Source organism: Lycium barbarum, chromosome 11 (assembly GCF_019175385.1).
Source record: "Lycium barbarum isolate Lr01 chromosome 11, ASM1917538v2, whole genome shotgun sequence".
NCBI lineage: Eukaryota > Viridiplantae > Streptophyta > Magnoliopsida > Solanales > Solanaceae > Lycium > Lycium barbarum.
Window position 1 is genome coordinate 114,048,276 of NC_083347.1, and position 18,424 is coordinate 114,066,699.

The 18,424-nt window shown below is 37.6% G+C and overlaps 2 protein-coding genes and 1 non-coding gene across 3 annotated transcripts; 1 reads left to right on the top strand and 2 right to left on the bottom strand.

The window, feature by feature from the left end:
* Positions 1-536: 536 nt before the first annotated feature.
* On the bottom strand, positions 537-1,352 carry LOC132620147 (uncharacterized). Its single transcript, XM_060334848.1, has one exon. The coding sequence runs from the start codon at positions 1,350-1,352 to the stop codon at positions 537-539; it is 816 nt and encodes a 271-aa protein (XP_060190831.1).
* A 15,811-nt stretch (positions 1,353-17,163) lies between these two features.
* LOC132620148 (uncharacterized) lies at positions 17,164-17,979 on the top strand. The gene has a single exon (XM_060334849.1). The coding sequence runs from the start codon at positions 17,164-17,166 to the stop codon at positions 17,977-17,979; it is 816 nt and encodes a 271-aa protein (XP_060190832.1).
* Positions 17,980-18,082: 103 nt separating this feature from the next.
* On the bottom strand, positions 18,083-18,183 carry LOC132620530 (U6 spliceosomal RNA). Its single transcript, XR_009574977.1, has one exon. It is a non-coding gene; the product is annotated as a U6 spliceosomal RNA (small nuclear RNA).
* Between the last annotated feature and the right edge of the window lie 241 nt (positions 18,184-18,424).

The window sequence follows — 18,424 nt, forward strand, 5'->3', positions numbered from 1 at the left end:
TGCATGATGAGAATATTGTTGGAATAAGAATATTTTCAGCATATGATAATAACATGAACATTTCTTGGAACAAAAGAAGAAGCAATACAACAGTTTGATTCATCACTCAGTTTCCTATAAAATCAAAGCTTTAATACTTTACTACTAAAAAACTGGAATTAACTATGAATTCCATAGCTAATTTGTCGCTAAATAGCTTGTAACTAATAGAAGTTTTTGATAATCCATCGCTAAACCGTCAGTAAATAGGATTATCAATGGATTTTATTGCTTAGCTACAGAATTTGTACGTCGCTAATTCCTACTATATTTTAGTAAAAATGCTTGTTTACATTCTATGAACAACTTTCCGAGTTGTAAGCTATCAGATTGATATTCGAACTTGTGCTTCTTTAAATTTCTCGTGTCTAAGTTGATGGCAAGGGATCCAAAAGCACAAGAAGAGGAAACAGAGATGCAATATTGGAGATAAATCTTTCACTAGTAGTATTTTTCTAACAATAACTACAATATTTTTATGAACAGAATATTCAACATTAGCAGGAGAAAATATTTAGGAGAGAACTCCTTGATCTAATCATGCACCTAAATAGTCCTTCCAAACCATTTTCAAAGTCGTCAAGGTGAGATTCGAACGATTCCAACCTAGTTTCCAAGTCCATTTTCTCTTCTTCGCCTTCGCATGATATTCTTCTTTTGCTTACGAATCTTGAAACCAATGACCGTTTAGATTGCTTTGGCTTCAAAAGTGGGTCAGAAAATAAGGACAAGAACATCTGGAAAATGGAAATGCGCGTTGCATTGGCTTCCCTTAGTGTTTTAATCATGTCTACCGTGTCCTGGTGTGCATCTAGGAATACTGATCCCTCAGTAGTCTCGTGATCCATTTTATTCAAGGCTAATACTAATTTCTTCGCTTCTTTCTTTATCTTCTTACCGGAGGAGGTGAACTTGATGATGCTGGTTTCTGTTGTTGAATCCCCTTGACTCCTTCTGAGAGAGTGGTGAAGCTCTCTTACATTTTCCTTACATTGTAAGACGAGTTCCCTTATAGCGGCACACACATCAAGAAGCCTCTCAGACTTGTCCAATAAATCCTTAACCCATTTTTCGTGTTGATGTTGGGAGAAGAATTGAAGAGCCTGAGGCAAGTTAAGTAGATCATTTACGCACTTATATAACTCCTCTAAACCGAGTAGACCATCGTGCATTGTCTCTGCTGTTGATTCATTTGATATTTTCAATGTTTTGAGGTTGTTGAGTGCCTCTTCAACTCTTTGACCTGTTGGATGTGATTTTCCAGGCAAACTGATTGATCTTATGATGTGGTTGAATTTTGAAGAAGAAGCCATTGCTGTTTTTGTTTTTGTTTTTTCTTGTGAGAAGAAAATCTTAGCTTTGTGATGGACTATAAGACTCAAGCAATGTTAGCTATATAGCAAATGAAGGAGACAAGATGATAAGACGTCTCTTGATAATATTGTAATGAGCATGGGGTAGTAATGTGACTATTTCTTGGAATTTGTTAAGCTGCTACACATTTGGCCTACAAGGGCTCTAATAACTGTCATGAAATTAAATGACGTGCCTTACCTTAATATTGTATCATTAATACTTCTATTCTTCCTGCCTACCCAGCATTGCTTCTTAGTACCAGATATTGTTAAAGATGCAAACTAGATTTAAATTCTTGCAGAGACAACAAAATGGATCGGAGGTGATTTTTTTTTTTTATTGTCTAATTTTTTTAGGTAGAGTTATCCAGTATACAGGTGGAATATAGTATCAAGTACATAGTGAAATTATCGAGGTACGTGCAACTTGAACCAAACATCATGATTATATGCATGAGTTCTGGATCCTAATATTTTGTAGTTATTAAGTTCTAAAGTGATGATATGTACATATTCAATGAAATTTTTAAATAAATACAGAGTTTGAATCAAAATTATTGAATTGAGACGATCTTGTAGCCAACACTCTAGCACCAACCCTGTCAACTATTCATTACTTTATTGGCAAATAGGTGGCCGTCATCGATTCACTAACTCTATATTCCATGCCCTGTTATGATGGCATCATATCACTATGTGCATGATTGGATTCATAATTGCTTTTCATCCTCACCAAGTTGATGTTAACATAATACAAATTCACCCTTTACCAATTGTTGAGCATGGACTCTTAGCTAAAACTATAATCTGTTTCTAGTTATGAAAATATATCTCATCTCATCTCATCTCACGTGCGAGCTTAATTCTTGTTCATTGGTTAAGCACGTAAAAATTCTTTTTGATAGTGATGTAGCGGTGAGACTCAAATCTAGGACTTCTTGACTGGTCTGCCATGTAAAAGTGCGTGAACATCTTATCTAAAAGTTTAAGCTATTAGAAAGAGCACATTTTTATTTACTTAATTATATATCAAGAAGTATAAAATACAACATCACCCTTTACGTACTAGAAAGTTTTGAGATCTGTGCATTACTTTAGGTACTGAAGTAGTAGAGTGGTTAAGAAATATATTGAAGATTATTTTCTAATTAGTTGTGCACGAGTAGCTTCTCGTGCTGATGATTCCTTCCATGCGTGTTACCAAGAGAATCCCTGCAGAAGCTGATTAAATTATTGCTTAATACAACTAACTGCAGTGTTGACTTCGATGATTTATTTTGTTTATCAAGTTATTTTCTCCTCAGTTTATGTCACGGCCCACGGCTGTGGATCGTATTCTATGCTTTGGCCTAAAAGACCTTGCGGATTTGTACCTAGGATTAAGCCATTATCGAGGTCAAAAGCGCGCGCACCATGTGAACTTGTGCAATGTTTTATAAAATTTATCATTTTTCTCTTCCATTCTGATGTAGCATATGCCTAAGGTGCCATGTGCACTCCTTTTTAGAGTCTTTAATTCCTAGCATATGCCTAAGGTGCCATGTGCACTCCTTTTTAGAGTCTTTAATTCCTAGCCTAATAGGCTTATCAGTCCTTTTCTGTTCCCCTCTCCGTCATGGGCATCGCATATACCCGCTAAGGAATCAGTGTGCTCGCTGAGGTTCTCCCCACCATCATACTGAAGGAGTGTCCGACTTTGATACCATATTTGTCACGATCCAAGGCTATGGCATGTATTGTTCACTTTAGCCCAAACATAACTCATGATTTTGTCCCTTGAGCCACGTCATCATCAAGTCCAAAAACGCGTGTACCGTGTGAATTTGTGGTATACTTTATAAAGCCCTTCAATTTCTTCTTCCATTCTGATGTGAGATTTGCTTTATTAGCTATCATGTGCACCCCTTCTTTAGAATTCTACAGTCTTCCTTTGTTATCGGTTCTCATTGGCCAGCACTCTGTTATGGCCGACACATAAGCACTCTGTCACACCCCAGTCCTGATAGGGCATGATGGGCACCCGACCCTTTACTTACATCCGAGCGAACCCGCTGGTTCTAGTTATATTCATAATTTCACTGGACTCTTAAATCATGAAATGAAATGCATGATGAAAGTTTTTCAAAAAAAAAAAAAACATTCTTTTCGTCTTTCTCAAATCAAGTAAAATCTGTAATCATATGAAATTTATAACATAATGCATAATGATACATCGGCTGGCAGAGCCGCTTGCAAGACTGACATGCTATATACGTGACTCTGTCTACAAAGTATCTAACATAAATCAATATACCATAACATAGATACTCTGACTCGGCAACACTCCGGAAGAGAATGGAGCTCGCCAATCCAGCTGGAACATCTTCTAGCAATATCCTCTACTCATCTGTATACACCTGCGTGACATGAAACGCAGCGTCCACAAGAAGGGACGTCAGTACGAATAATGTACTGAGTATGTAAGGCATGAATAACACCATAACATAGATATGAAAGGTAACATGGAATAAGAGAGATAACCTGTACATCTGAATGTCTCATAAGGAGGATGTCATGCATGCTTAGCCTTTTTAAAAAACATTTCTATACATATACATAGTACCATGCCCGGCCATTAAGGCTCGGTGTCATATATATAGTACCATGCCCGGCCATTAAGGCTCGGTGTTATCATCATTAGCCCACGTCCGGGACAATATCATAACATGCCCACTGCAGTGGTGTGCACATCTACGTGCCATGCCTGGCCGACTATAGTGCGGCGCGGTGTGAGAAAATTGTTACACCCCGAATTTTTTTTTGTTCGGGCACAGTGAATTGACTGACGAAGGGCAATTACGAGTATCAAATTAATGATGTCTTAATGACATTTTGGAGAAGAATTATAATGTCTCTTATATTGGTAATGAAGTGCCAAGTAAGTTTCAAGAAGGACCCATAAGCCAAACATGAGCATAAGCCATCCGAAAGGGCGAGTTAAGGAAACATCTTCGTAATGATCTGGTTTGTAGGGGCCAAAACGCTACTATAAAGTTGGGATTTGGGAAAAACACCACAGGATGAAAGTTGTAGACAATTGAAAGAGCTTTCTAACCATAGGTTGTAGGCCCTCACAGCCTATCGGGATCAAAAGTTATGGCCATTCTACTACGGATAGTTTGGCGCACCATGCGGCGCAACATGCGGCTCCGCAGTGCAACCGCAAAGTGTGACAGTGAGAGCTGATCAACTGGCATACTTTGCGACACGACATGCGGTACCGCAAGTTCAACATGCGGTACCGCAGTTCAACCGCAAAGCGTGCCAGTGAGAGTTGGACGACTGGCAAGCTTTGCGGCACAACATGCGGCCCGCATAGCATGCTTTGCATCCCGCAAAGCGTGCCGCATGTTGTGTCGGTCCAGAATTTTTTGGACCCCTTTAAATATGTTTAACTCGTCCAAAATCATTATTTTCCCCCATTTTGGCCAAGGAAACCTCTAGAACTCTCTCCAACATCCATCTACAAGAAAATTCAGGGAAAACCCATGATCAACAACATCAAATCCATGAACCCAAGTGTGTGAAACCTAACCAAGTGTGTCTAATTCAAGAAAGACCCAAAGGAGAGAAGGTAGGGTTTTGGTGCTAGAAAGAAAGTTCCACCCAAGGCTTGTTTAATCATCCTCTAAGGTAATTTTCATGATCATTTCATGTTGTTTACAGTACTAGAAGGCTAAGGAACTCACATTGTAGCAAGATGTGGGACATGGGTTTTGAATGGGTAAATAGTGTCACTATTGAATGATGTTAGACTTGAACCATAATTGTTGAAGTGTTGTGATTACAAATACGTCATAAATGATGCGTATATCATGAAACAAGTATTAAACATGTGATAAAACGAAGATGAGCTATGAGGATAAATAAGGGAAAATTTGGAGGAAAATGGTGGATTTCGCTAAATGTGCATAATTGATGGTTGTTGATTTTGACATTGTGGGTAATATTGTGGATGTTGGGAGTGATATAGAACATGGAGAAAGTAGTATAAACAAAGGAAGTGCTGCCCAAAGTTTTTCCTAGAATTTATGATGCGTTCTTGTAGATAATTAACTAATGTCGACCCAAATTCTCTCATGAAGGTGACGACGTGATATTGAAGGAGAACGAGTGAGGGATAGCTTAACTAAACGACAAAGGTATGTGAGGCTAGTCCTTCCTTTCTAATGGCATGAATCTTATAACTTGAATTCTTGTCTACTCCATGAGTCCTTATAGTCCGGAAAGCTAGAAGTCTAAAGCTATAATGCCTATATAATATGAGAAGTATGATAAGACAGAGCTAGCATGATGATAATGTTATTCATCGCTTACACTCACCTTATAAACTAGTTCCTTCAAGGTGAGGCAGAATATCAGAAATTGCTCCATAATGGAATCGGGGGATCACAGCCTTACGTCACCCCGATAGAGAAAAGTTGATCCTGAGCTTTATGTACGTATTATGATAAGTATTTTATGATGAATATATTATTATGAGCATTGCATGATGAGCATGTCATGAGAATTTCACACCGTGCCTATTTGGCCGGGCAGTCACCGCTGAGGCGGGCAGCTAAACAGATACACCATGACCTCCGGGCATGGGCAGACGCCACTAGTGGGCGGCATGAGATGGTACCCCGGACGCGGGAGGCCTGGACGCGGGCTAATATTATTGATTATCACACCGTTCCGACATGAACGGGCAACTTGTGTATGATGCATATATGCCATGATGATGAGTATGAGTAAGACAACATGCATTACTTCTTTTATGATCAGCAGTCAGATCCAGATGTTTATGTTGATGCTCCTCTATATTATTGATGCTTTCCTTCATTGTTTATGCCTCTCATACTCAGTACAATATTCGTACTGACGTCCTTTTTCTTTGGACGCTGTGTTCATGCCCACAGGTAGACAGGGAGGAGATCTCGCTCCGGATTCTTAGAGGCTGCTAGTCGATTGAAAGCCCTCCATTGTCCCGGAGGTGCCTATGATGATCCTTTTTGTGTAAATTTGTAGTTGTCATCTCTTAGAGGCTCGTAGATACTCGATGTGGGTCATATGGTTTTTGTGGCAGGATCTTTATGCATGTATATGTATATATGAATTGTTTTGCTAGCCTAAGAGCTCATGTGTATAAAAGTATTTTGTTCTAAATGAAACGATTTCTTTTTATGAATTGAGCATGAATTGGATAATTGATTGCTAATGAGTACAAGTAGTAATAATACGAGCGGTGCTCGGAGGGTTGCCCCGGGTACCCGTCACGGCCCCTAGCCGGGTCGTGACAAAAATACATACATATATATAAAACATGCATAAGAGCCTAATCAAAGCCACAACTATATCGGAGTGACGTAAGGTCGGTAGCCTCCGATTATATTATGGATCAATCATCATCGTTTATCCCACCTTGAAGGAACAAGGGTCATAGGGTGAGATTACCAACAATGAAGGAAATTAAGAAATTGCAAAGTAAGCTCAGTCACCTCATACTAATATAAAGCTCATGTGCATGGAAAATCTCTATAAAATAAAATCATCTCATAATAACATGAAATCCGTATGCCTTGGAGCTTTGATAAATAAATCCCTCATAATCATCGTCATGGTTATCATAAAAAAAATTATTCATCTTTACCATCATAAAAACTTTAAGAGTCATGAATCTCTAACATTCTTGAAAATGCAAATTTGCATGGAATTCATGCATGGTTTGGTAGGAAAAGAATCATGCCTTTAGAAGCTCAATAACATCATAAGGATCACGAAATTCGTGGACTTCTAGCGTTGGTGAAACCAATGATATTATGGGTATGACACAAAGGTTTATAACGAAAGGATCATGCCTTTAGAAAGAAAGGGACTAGCCTTAACATACCTGGAAGATAATTTCGCGACTTCCAACTTACTTCCCGTCTTGAAATTCACTTAAGATTATTCGTAGCCTCGTAATCTACATATACAACCATTCATACTATTGTTATAATCATCATCATACGCTCATCTTAAGCCCTTAATTAAAATCTTTTTAGATTTTGTTGAAATTCGGGCAGCATCTCCCCTGTTTATATGCCTAGCCCGAAATCATAATATCAACAACCAATCAACAACAACAATACCAACATCATACAAGATGAATATATGTATTTTCATCCAAAATTCTCTTCAACCCTCAATCCATAAGCCAACAACGCCAATACAACAACTATAACTTTTATTCTTGCAATTATTCCTTAATCAATGTTGATAAAGAAAATAAATTCAGTGATTCATACTTTGTATTTGCTAAAGTAACAAGATATTCAATATTTACTTGTTCCCAAGCTACTCCAACACAAAAATGAAATTATAATCGCGTCTACATGTTGCCGGGACCTCGATTGATATTCCGTAGCTTAAGTTTCACTCAAAATCCTCATTTCTAGGGGGGCATAAGAGCCCCTTTTGTTGGCTGAAAATTCTGGAACATTTTGGAGGATTTTTGATGAAGAAACATGGGATTTTAATCCCTTTTATAGTGGTTAAGTCGGCAGTACTGTAGCGGTACTGTAGCAGCCCTGTTTCTGCGTTGACAGCTCAGTTTGTAACGTTCATAATTCTCTACTCCGAGGTCCTATCGACGAGCGGTTTGTTGTATTAGAAACTAGACTCGACGAAATTCATTTTAGGATTTTTAAACACCTTAAATCTCCTAATATACTAGGAGATATGCCCTTCCAAAGTTGACTAAAAATCTGCCCAACATTTTTCAAATTTTCGTCAAACTTATTTTCTTCGATTTGCTTTATCTCGAAATATTTCGGAACTCTCCATACATGATATTTATCATTCATTATACTAATAATGGCCATGTTCTCGTGTTTCAAAATAGTCTTTCCCGATTACGACTTACGAGATCGTAATTCATCTTTTACTTCATTGTTACATACTTCCCATGGCTTGTACCTTCCAAAACATCATGGGATGTCTCCGATACTCCATTACTACGGTGATGTACGTGTCATGCTCATGCTCTGAAAGTACGGGGTGTAACATTCTCTCCCCCCCCCCCCTTCAAAAACATTCGTCCTCGAATGTTGAGGTAAAGTTCGCTCCGAGGTAGATGTCTGTTTTTACCCGTATTTGTCGGTATTTACTTTACTTACTTGTAGTATGACTTACTCACTTAAAGCTGAACTTGTCCGAATTATGCAGTTTATCCTTCCTCTTTTGTAGCCAAAATTTATGCCTGTACTCGAGGTCATCCCTTTTTTTATTATTTGTCTGTCTACTAACTCTCCATGCTTTATCGCTTTCATGTCTCTTTAGCCTTCGTTGTTTACATTCTTGTATGCCCTTTCATCCAGTACTTACCACACTTCTATCCAATTTTTGATGCCATCTTTTTTTTTATTTAGAAATTCTTGTTCTCTTCGATCCCCCGTATTTTTCTTACGTTTCACAGATGTCCCAAGCCTTTGTCTTCTTGGAGTTGACTTATTCTTATCCTTACTTTCTTAAAGATAACCTCTATGTTGATCACATTTAGCATCCTTTGCTTTTTATAGCAGACGAATTAATCTTTGCGGTACTTTGTCTTTCAACTAGTTTAACACCGAAATGTCTTGCTTAATTTCTCTTTCCTTCAATTGGACTTCTGGCACTTGGCTAACTAACGACAATCCTTGTACTTATATCGAAAACCTCTCAAACCTCTTCTTTTAATGATTCATTTCCTTTAGTTTACGCTTAAAGTTTCTGATCCTTAGTTCGGCTAATAAATTAGGGGTGAATTCAGAAGTTTGTCGAAAAATAACCAAGATTCTTAGTCATACAGCAAATTCGGATCTTTTCATTCTTTCTTTTGTCGGTAACCTTCATTTGTTCCTTTTTCCAATAAGAGCCATCATGTTTCTTGTTCCACGAGGTTTCGTTGTCACCCGATTGATCTAATCAAACGCAATATCCTTTGATCGTTTCCTTTGGGTTTCTCCTTCTACTTTTAACTTTTTCCCGATTATCACTTAATAAGTCTTTCCCATAGTTTGACGCAATTATCTGTCATTTCGATTTACCAATCAAGCGGACCTCTTAATTCCTTAAATTTCCATCTCCTTTAGTTATATCCTTGAATCCTTTTCCTGCGATCTTGTCTTCACGACTTCACCTTCCGTTGACTTAGTCCCTCCTATTTCTCTACTAGTGGGAAACTTTCTTATTTAGCTGTGGCACTTTTCTTTGCTTGCTTCTCTAGTACTACTTTAGATTACACTCTTAGTATTAATCGATTTTATATACATATCATTCCATCTCCTTTTTAATTCTTTTATCAAACTCCTTAATGCCTTGCAATGTTATTATAGTTCCACCTATGGTAGCGCCCAGACAGCTTGCAATAGCATTTCCTTGCCAATGGCTTATTATTCTCATTAACTACTTTACCTCAGATTACTCATCTAATGCGTCAAAAATGCCTAGCCAAGAGATCTATATTCAAATGGGACTCCATTCGACCCATACAACAATCCTCAGCACCATTCCTTATACACTTGTACACAATATTTTCTTATCATCGTTGTTATCCCCTATCATAAGATTATACTTACAACATACTAATCCACTATTCAAAATATTTTCAAATCCTTGGTTGAATCTTTCCTCTCCTCTAATCTTAACATCATTACAAGATAAATCATTGGCATGAAACTAAAATAAAATCTTACTTATCACAACTTCCTTTCAATACAAGTGTGCTTCCCTCTTTAAGTCCTTGGCTCACCTATAGCAGCGGCTAATTGAGACTTAACTAGCTTCCATTCCTCTTCAAATATTTATCGTCGTCCCCACACCATTTTACTAGCCATTTCATCAGGACGATTATTTATATGGTCCTATGACATATACTCTCACGACTTGATATAAACGATGACTTATGATTTCACGACGCAGGAGATGTTTTCTAGTCTCAGGTACTACTGTTGTCATGCTATCCATAGACATACTGTCTTTCTTTCTTTTGACGATCATTGAGATTCCTATAATATTTCTCTTTTAAAACTCTCATCTCTTCCAACGCCGCGATTTGTTTTTCTTTAGTAATCCTGTCTGTCCCTGATACTTATCCTTGATCATTTATAGGCCTTCTCACTTCCTCCATTACCTTTTTGGGGTACGTTTGCTGCATATTTACTTGTAACAAAAATAGTTTCTCTGGTATGACCGATTCGAATCGTAGCCCGGAGCACAACGTATTGCATTGACAAAACTTATTTCCTTGGTTTGCTAAACCTTTATTATCTTGTCATGCCTCCTTTCCCATGTCTGTCTCATAATATACATGCATTTAGTCCATTTTCACTTTCCTTTAGCACATCCTTGTTGTATTAGTTCATCTCGAACTTTTGTCTCCTTCAAACCAGTACATTTCCTTCTTCTGTACTAGGGAATATTCTAATTCGTCTAAGAATGTCCTCATATACCAGTAACATTCGAGTGTTGACCGTCTTTGGTAGTCAATTGGCCGACCCTAGCGATCCTTCAACTCCTCTAGTCCATATAATGTCGGAGTTACTATCATCGCGTGGTTTGACTTATTTCTCTTATACTAATTGAATTCTTGTATCAAGTCAAATGCCCACACATATTGGACACAACTCAAACCACTTCCTTCCTTCATTCCTAATAGTCCCCTAGGTTAATGAATCAATGGTGACATTAGAATTCGTTAGGCTTCTCATATCATGCCCGACTATACCATGCTCCTTCAGCCGTAGAATAGTGCATTACATTTATTCATACGTATATACCATTATTGGTCTGGTTCGAAAAAAAACTGTGCAGGATTCTGCTTTTCTTCCGCGATGCGGAAGGAAAGCACAATGCTCTGAGACCTTCTGCTTTCCTTCCGCGATGCGGACGGAAAGCGCAATGTCTTGAGGCCTTCTGTGCAGGACTCCGCTTTTCTCCCGCGATGCGGAAGGAAAGCGCAATGTTCTGAGGCTGATTTTTGAATGAGAAGTCAATGATCTAGCCTTGGCCTTTCGGAGGGACATGAGGTCGATAGCCCCCGAATAGCTTATGGAATTCGTATCGAGCCCAAAGGAATAATCGATGATGAGTAAAATAATATTTCCAAGAATCAATCAAATAACAAGACATTAAGATTTGATATACAAAGCATGGGAATGGAGTGAAGTTGTTATGGAACGCTCATGTTCATGTTCTAGTTGGGTTCGTGCCAAAGAAAAAAGGAAACGAACACCTTACATACCTTATCCGTCAAGCCACCACTTAAAGAGTTCCTTACATCGAAGCTTGCCCTTCACCCGAGCCTATATATCGAGAAATATATCATTAATCATACTTTCATCGCATCTCCATCCACTTATAAGTAGTCGTAGACATCCTTTCCCCAACACCTTTGAGATTTCTCTTACTCTTGGTTCTTGATTCCGAGTTGGGTTTATATCATACCAGTAAAAGTCGATACTTTCTCTCATATTCTCGCGATCCGTCCTTTTCTTAATTTAGCTCATAGTGTCCCATGTTTTCTCTCAACTAATTGTTTGTATCATAATCATGCGTCATAGTCCTTCTAATGTCTCGCCGATTCTTGTTCTTATCATGAAATTTTAGTAAAATACGCCCTTCTCTTTCTTCCTTCGTTCATTTCTTATTTCCCTTTACGATAGCATAGCTTGCTCGTAGGTATGTTTATTTCTCGTATATTCGTCTTGTTTCCTTTATAATCGTATCTCTATCCCAAGTCCACTGTCGTATGCCATCACTGTCTACCCTTGGCCAACCTTATTAATTTATTAAACTTCCGCCAATAGTCGCCAATCACATAACTTCCTTTAATCAGTTCATAACCGCACTTTCTCGTACTTCTGTCCTGAAGGTCCTCCTAGATTTTCGTTGCTCTTAAAGTGCTCTTTTCCCGTTTACCACTTAATAGTATCTACTTAGAAGTTTGCAGAACATTCCACTATAAGTACAAACCCATCTTGATCTTGTATATCTATATATATACTTCTAGGGTGGAACTTTCCCGTACTTGTTAACTTCCTTCCCATATCAATATCTTTTTGTTATCACTTACTAACCAATCTAATCTATAAATCGTAATACTGCATTTGAGTTCCTGATGTCAACTTTCTTTATGTTTCCAATAGGTCCCAATCCGTCGAAATCTCGGATGCAACTCATCCCAGTTTCTTAACTACTAATCATTTTTCCCTCCAGGATTCCTCCCTTAAATTAAATTAAAATCGTTCTAAAACTTCTCTTTGAAACCGTCCCATAATTGTTCCTTCAATCATGACTTACCAAACGGCTGATGGTCACATTTTCCCTTTACTCTTTCTTTATAAACATGCAAACAATTCAATTTGTAAAAATTTCGGCAGAGTTTCCTCTATAATTCATACTACCTCATTCGTGCACACAGCCCAGAAAACACATCCAATGCCCCACAGAGCAATCACAAATACCCATAATATTTTGCTCAAGTTCTTATATCAACGTCTATCCATATTAATAAAATAGGAAACATACCTTTCGAATGAAAAACTTCAATTCGAAGCAATTTCCTCGTAGCGACATAATAAAAAAAATTGGGGTAAGAATCAGGGACGTCATATCCTATGATTTAGCTCTATGGCACGATCTAAGATGAGAAAGAAGGGTAACCACCCTAGATGCCCCGTAGCCTCCTGTTTATAAATGTGGCGCGCTTCACACCATAAACAGGACTCGACTGGACACGACTTTGCAGACAACCCCTAGGACGAACTGCTCTAATACCAATTTGTCACACCCCAGTCCTGATAGGGCATGATGGGCACCCGACCCTTTACTTAGATCCGAGCGAACCCGCTGGTTCTCGTTATATTCATAATCTCACTGGACTCTTAAATCACGAAATGAAATGCATGATGAAAGTTTTTCAAAAAAAAAAAACATTCTTTTCGTCTTTCTCAAATCAAGTAAAATCTGTAATGATATGAAATTTGTAACATAATGCATAATGATACATCGGCTTGCAGAGCCGCTTGCAAGACTGACAATGATATATACGTGACTCTGTCTGCAAAGTCTCTAACATAAATCAATATACCATAACATAGATACTCTGACTCGGCAAACTCTGGAAGAGAATGGAGCTCGCCAATCCAGCTGGAACATCTTCTAGCAATATCCTCTACTCATTTGTATACACCTACGTGGCATGAAACGCAACGTCCACAAGAAGGGACGTCAGTACGAATAATTTACTGAGTATGTAAGGCATGAATAACACCATAACATAGATATGAAAGGTAACATGGAATAAGAGAGATAAACTGTAAATCTGAATGCCTCATAAAGCGGATGTCATGCATGCTTAGCCTTTTAAAAAAAAAAAATCTATACATATACATAGTACCATGCCCGGCCATTAAGGCTCGGTGTCATATATATAGTATCATGCCCGGCCATTAAGGCTCGGTGTTATCATCATTAACCTGCGTCCGGGGCAATATCATAACATGCCCACTGCAGTGGTGTGCACATCTACGTGCCATGCCCGACCGACTATAGTGCGGCGCGGTGTGAGAAAATACATACATATATATAAAGCATGCATATGATCCTAATCAAAGCCACAACTATATCGGAGTGACGTAAGGTCGGTAGCCTCCGATTATATTATGGATCAATCATCATCGTTTATCCCACCTTGAAGGAACAAGGGTCATAAGGTGAGATTACCAACAATGAAGGAGATTAAGAAATTGCAAAGTAAGCTCAGTCACCTCATACTAATATAAAGCTCATGTGCATGGAAAATCTCTATAAATAAAATCATTTCATAATAACATGAAATCCGTATGCCTTGGCGCTTTGATAAATAAATCCCTCATAATCATCGTCATGGTTATCATACAAAAAATTATTCATCTTTACCATCATAAAAACTTTAAGAGTCATGAATCTCTAACATTCTTGAAAATGTAAATTTTCATGGAATTCATGCATGGTTTGGTAGGAAAAGAATCATGCCTTTAGAAGCTCAATAACATCATAAGGATCACGAAATTCGTGGACTTCTAGCGTTGGTGAAACCAATGATATTATGGGTATGACACAAAGGTTTATAACGAAAGGATCATGCCTTTAGAAAGAAAGGGACTAGCCTTAACATACCTGGAAGATAATTTAGCGACTTCCAACTTACTTCCCGTCTTGCAATTCACTTAAGATTATTCGTAGCCTCGTAATATACATATACAACCATTCATACTATTGTTAGAATCATCATCATACGCTCGTCTTAAGCCCTTAATTAAAATCCTTTTAAATTTTGTCGAAATTCGGGCAGCATCTCCCCTGTTTATATGCCTAGCCCGAAATCATAATATCAACAAACAATCAACAACAACAATACCAACATCATACAAGATGAATATATGTATTTTCATCCAAAATTCCTTTCAACCCTCAATCCATAAGCCAACAACGCCAATACAACAACTATAACTTTTATTCTTGCAATTATTCCTTAATCAATGTTGATAAAGAAAAGAAATTCAATGATTCATACCTTGTATTTGCTAATGTAACAAGATCTTCAATATTTACTTGTTCCCAAGCTACTCCTACACAAAAATGAAATTATAATCGCGTCTACATGTTGCTGGGACCTTGATTGATATTCCGTAGCTTAAATTTCACTCAAAATCCTCATTTCTAGGGGGCATAAGAGCCCCTTTTGTTGGCTGAAAATTCTGGAACATTTTGGAGGATTTTTGATGAAGAAAAATGGGATTTTAATCCCTTTTATAGTGGTTAAGTCGGCAGTACTGAAGTGGTATTGTAACAGCCCTGTTTCTGCGTTGACAGCTCAGTTTGTAACGTTCATAATTCTCTACTCCGAGGTCCTATCGACGAGCGGTTTGTTGCATTAGAAACTAGACTCGACGAACTTCATTTTAAGATTTTTAAACACCTTAAATCTCCTAATATACTAGGAGATATGCCCTTCCAAAGTTGACTAAAAATCTGCCCAACATTTTTCAAATTTTCGTCAAACTTATTTTCTTCGATTTGCTTGATCTCGAAATCTTCCAGAACTCTCCATACATGATATTTATCATTCATTATATTAATAATGGCCATGTTCTCGTGTTTCAAAATAGTCTTTCCCGATTACGACTTACGAGATCGTAATTCATCCTTTACTTAATTGTTACATACTTCTCATGGCTTGTACCTTCCAAAACATCATGGGACGTCTCCGATACTCCATTACTACGGTGATGTACGTGTCATGCTCATGCTATGAAAGTGCGGGGTGTAACACACTCCTTCATGGCCGACACATACACCCCTTGGTTACTCAGCATCCTCATTGAGATTTCTCTACCACCATAGAAAGGGAATACCCGGCTCCGATACCATATTTGTCACAAGTCACGATCCTAGGCTATGGCGTGCATTGTCCGCTTTGGCCCAATTAAATAGATCACATGTATTTGTTCCTTGGGGTACGCCATGTTCGAGCCCAAAGCGCGCATATCGTGCGAACTTATGCTATACCTTATGAAGCTCTTCAGTTTCCTCTTTCATTTTTATGTGAAATTCGCCTAAAATATCATTTGAACCCTTTTTTCATAATTTTGCCAGCCAAAAGGCCTTGACATTCCTTCTCTATAGTATAACCTACCCTCGCCGACCTCCTCTCGGTCATGAACGTTACAACATAAATTACAAAATTTCTTTAAATAAGGAAATGAGTAAATTACTTGTAGTTTTAGAACAGCATATGGAAGTTCCTTAAACCCATTAAACACTTTAAGTGACTGCTTTCTGTAAGCACATGTGCGCTTCCTTTAGAGAACCAGCAATTTTAAGCCTTTTCTCAGTATTATGTGCTAAACATGTGAACTTGAGAAGTGAGAAGCTTTGGAGTTATATCATCTATGGAGCCTTTATTATCTTAAGATCACCTGATCGTCTTAAGCAAAATCTTAGACAGTGAACATGGTGATAAATTGATAATAAGACGCCTAATAACTTCGATAATAGGAGGGTCGAATATAAAAAGAGTTTAAGTAATATGTACCGCCAATATAAACAGTTTTTAAGTTATCAGGTTATATATCTTTATTTATTGTAGATATCCAAAAAATAGTATTTGCACCGCCACTATATTAAATTTAAGCTCATAGAAAAAGCAAATCGGCATCCACCTATATTTCAGTAAAGTAATGTACTTGGCATCTTCTTTTCTTGTTTGATAAGGACAGTGATTGGATCAGTTTATATGCACTTTCTATTAACATAAATACTATGTAACTCTGCCTACAAAGGTTTACACAAATAACAAACAATCACCGGCCATTTTTGTCTTTACTGAAATTTAAGTGTAGTTTGCATCTTTAACAATATCGGGTACTAATGAAGCAACGTTGGGTAGGCAGGGAGATTAAAACTATTAATGATCCAATATTAAAGGTGACGCATTTTCTTTAATTCCATGACAGTGAAGATTAAATTAGAAATTGAATTTATTAGAGCCTTTGTTGGCCAAATGTGTAGCAACTTAACAAATTCCAAGAAATAGTCATATTACTGCCACATGCTAATTACAATATTATTAAGACACTTCTCATCTTGTCTCCTTCATTTGCTATATAGATAACACTGGTTTAATCTAATTGCACATCACAAAGTTAATATTCCTTCCACCAAAAAGAAAAAAAAAATTCCAACAATGACTACTTCTTCAAAATTCAACCACTTTAGATCAATCAGTTTGCCGGGAAGATCACATCCAACAACTCAAAGAGTTGAAGAGGCACTCAACAACCTTAAAACATTGAAAATATCGAGTGAATCGACATTTCAGACTATGCACGATGGTCTACTAGGTTTAGAGGAGTTATACAAGTGTGTGAATGATCTACTTAACTTGCCTCAGGCTCTCCTATTCTTCTCCCAACATCAACACGAAAAATGGGTTAAGGATTTATTGGATAAGTCTGAGAGGCTTCTCGATGTGTGTGCCGCTATAAGGGAACTTGTCTTACAACGTAAGGAAAACGTAAGAGATCTTCAATTCTCTCTCAGAAGGAGTAAAGGGGATTCAACAACAGAAACCAACATCGTCAAGTTCGCCTCCTCCAACAAGAAGATAAAGAAAGAAGCGAAGAAATTAATATTGACCTTGAAGAAAATGGATCATGAGACTTCTGAAGGATCATCAGTATTCCTAGATGCAGACCAAGACACGGTAGATATGATTAAAACACTAAGGGAAGCTAACACGATACGCCTTTCCACTTTCCAAATGTTCTTGTCCTTATTTTCTGACCCGCTTTTGAAGCCAAAACAATCTAAAAGGTCATTGGTTTCAAGACTGGTAAACAAAGGAAGAATACCATGCGAAGGCGAAGAAGAAAAAATGGACTTTGAAGTCAGAGTGGAATCGTTCGAATCTCACCTTGACAACTTTGAAAATGGTTTGGAAGGACTATTTAGGTGTATGGTTAGATCAAGGAGTTCTCTCCTAAACATCTTCTCCTGCTAATCTTGAATATTATGTTCATAAAAAAAATTGTAGTTATTGTTAGAGAAATACTACTACTAGTGAAAGATATACCTCCAATTTTGGTTCTCTCTTCTTTTGCTTTTGGATCCCTTGCCTTTTCTCGATTTGTGTGTCATCCTTACGCAAGGGCCATGCTAATCTTCTCTGTATTGTTCCAATTTTATTGGAGGTCCCCGAAGGGACCCCTAGCCTTCAATTTAAACAAAGGAGAAATTTAGAAAATCACTAATTTGGAAATGAGTCTCATGATTTACAATCTTCTTTTAGATGTCTCCGCGGAAGCATGTGGTTTGTGACAAATAATTTGTCTATGCTCTCTTAAGTTGTCAGGGTAGACGATTAAATTTTATTGAAATTAAATTCATAAAATACTTTATTCTTATATTGTAAATTTAATATATATTAATTCAGACACATATTATGG

Excerpts from the sequence above, each read along its gene's own strand:
- LOC132620147 (XM_060334848.1), bottom strand. The coding sequence starts at position 1,352 with ATGGCTTCTTCTTCAAAATTCAACCACATCATAAGATCAATCAGTTTG.
- LOC132620148 (XM_060334849.1), top strand. The coding sequence starts at position 17,164 with ATGACTACTTCTTCAAAATTCAACCACTTTAGATCAATCAGTTTGCCG.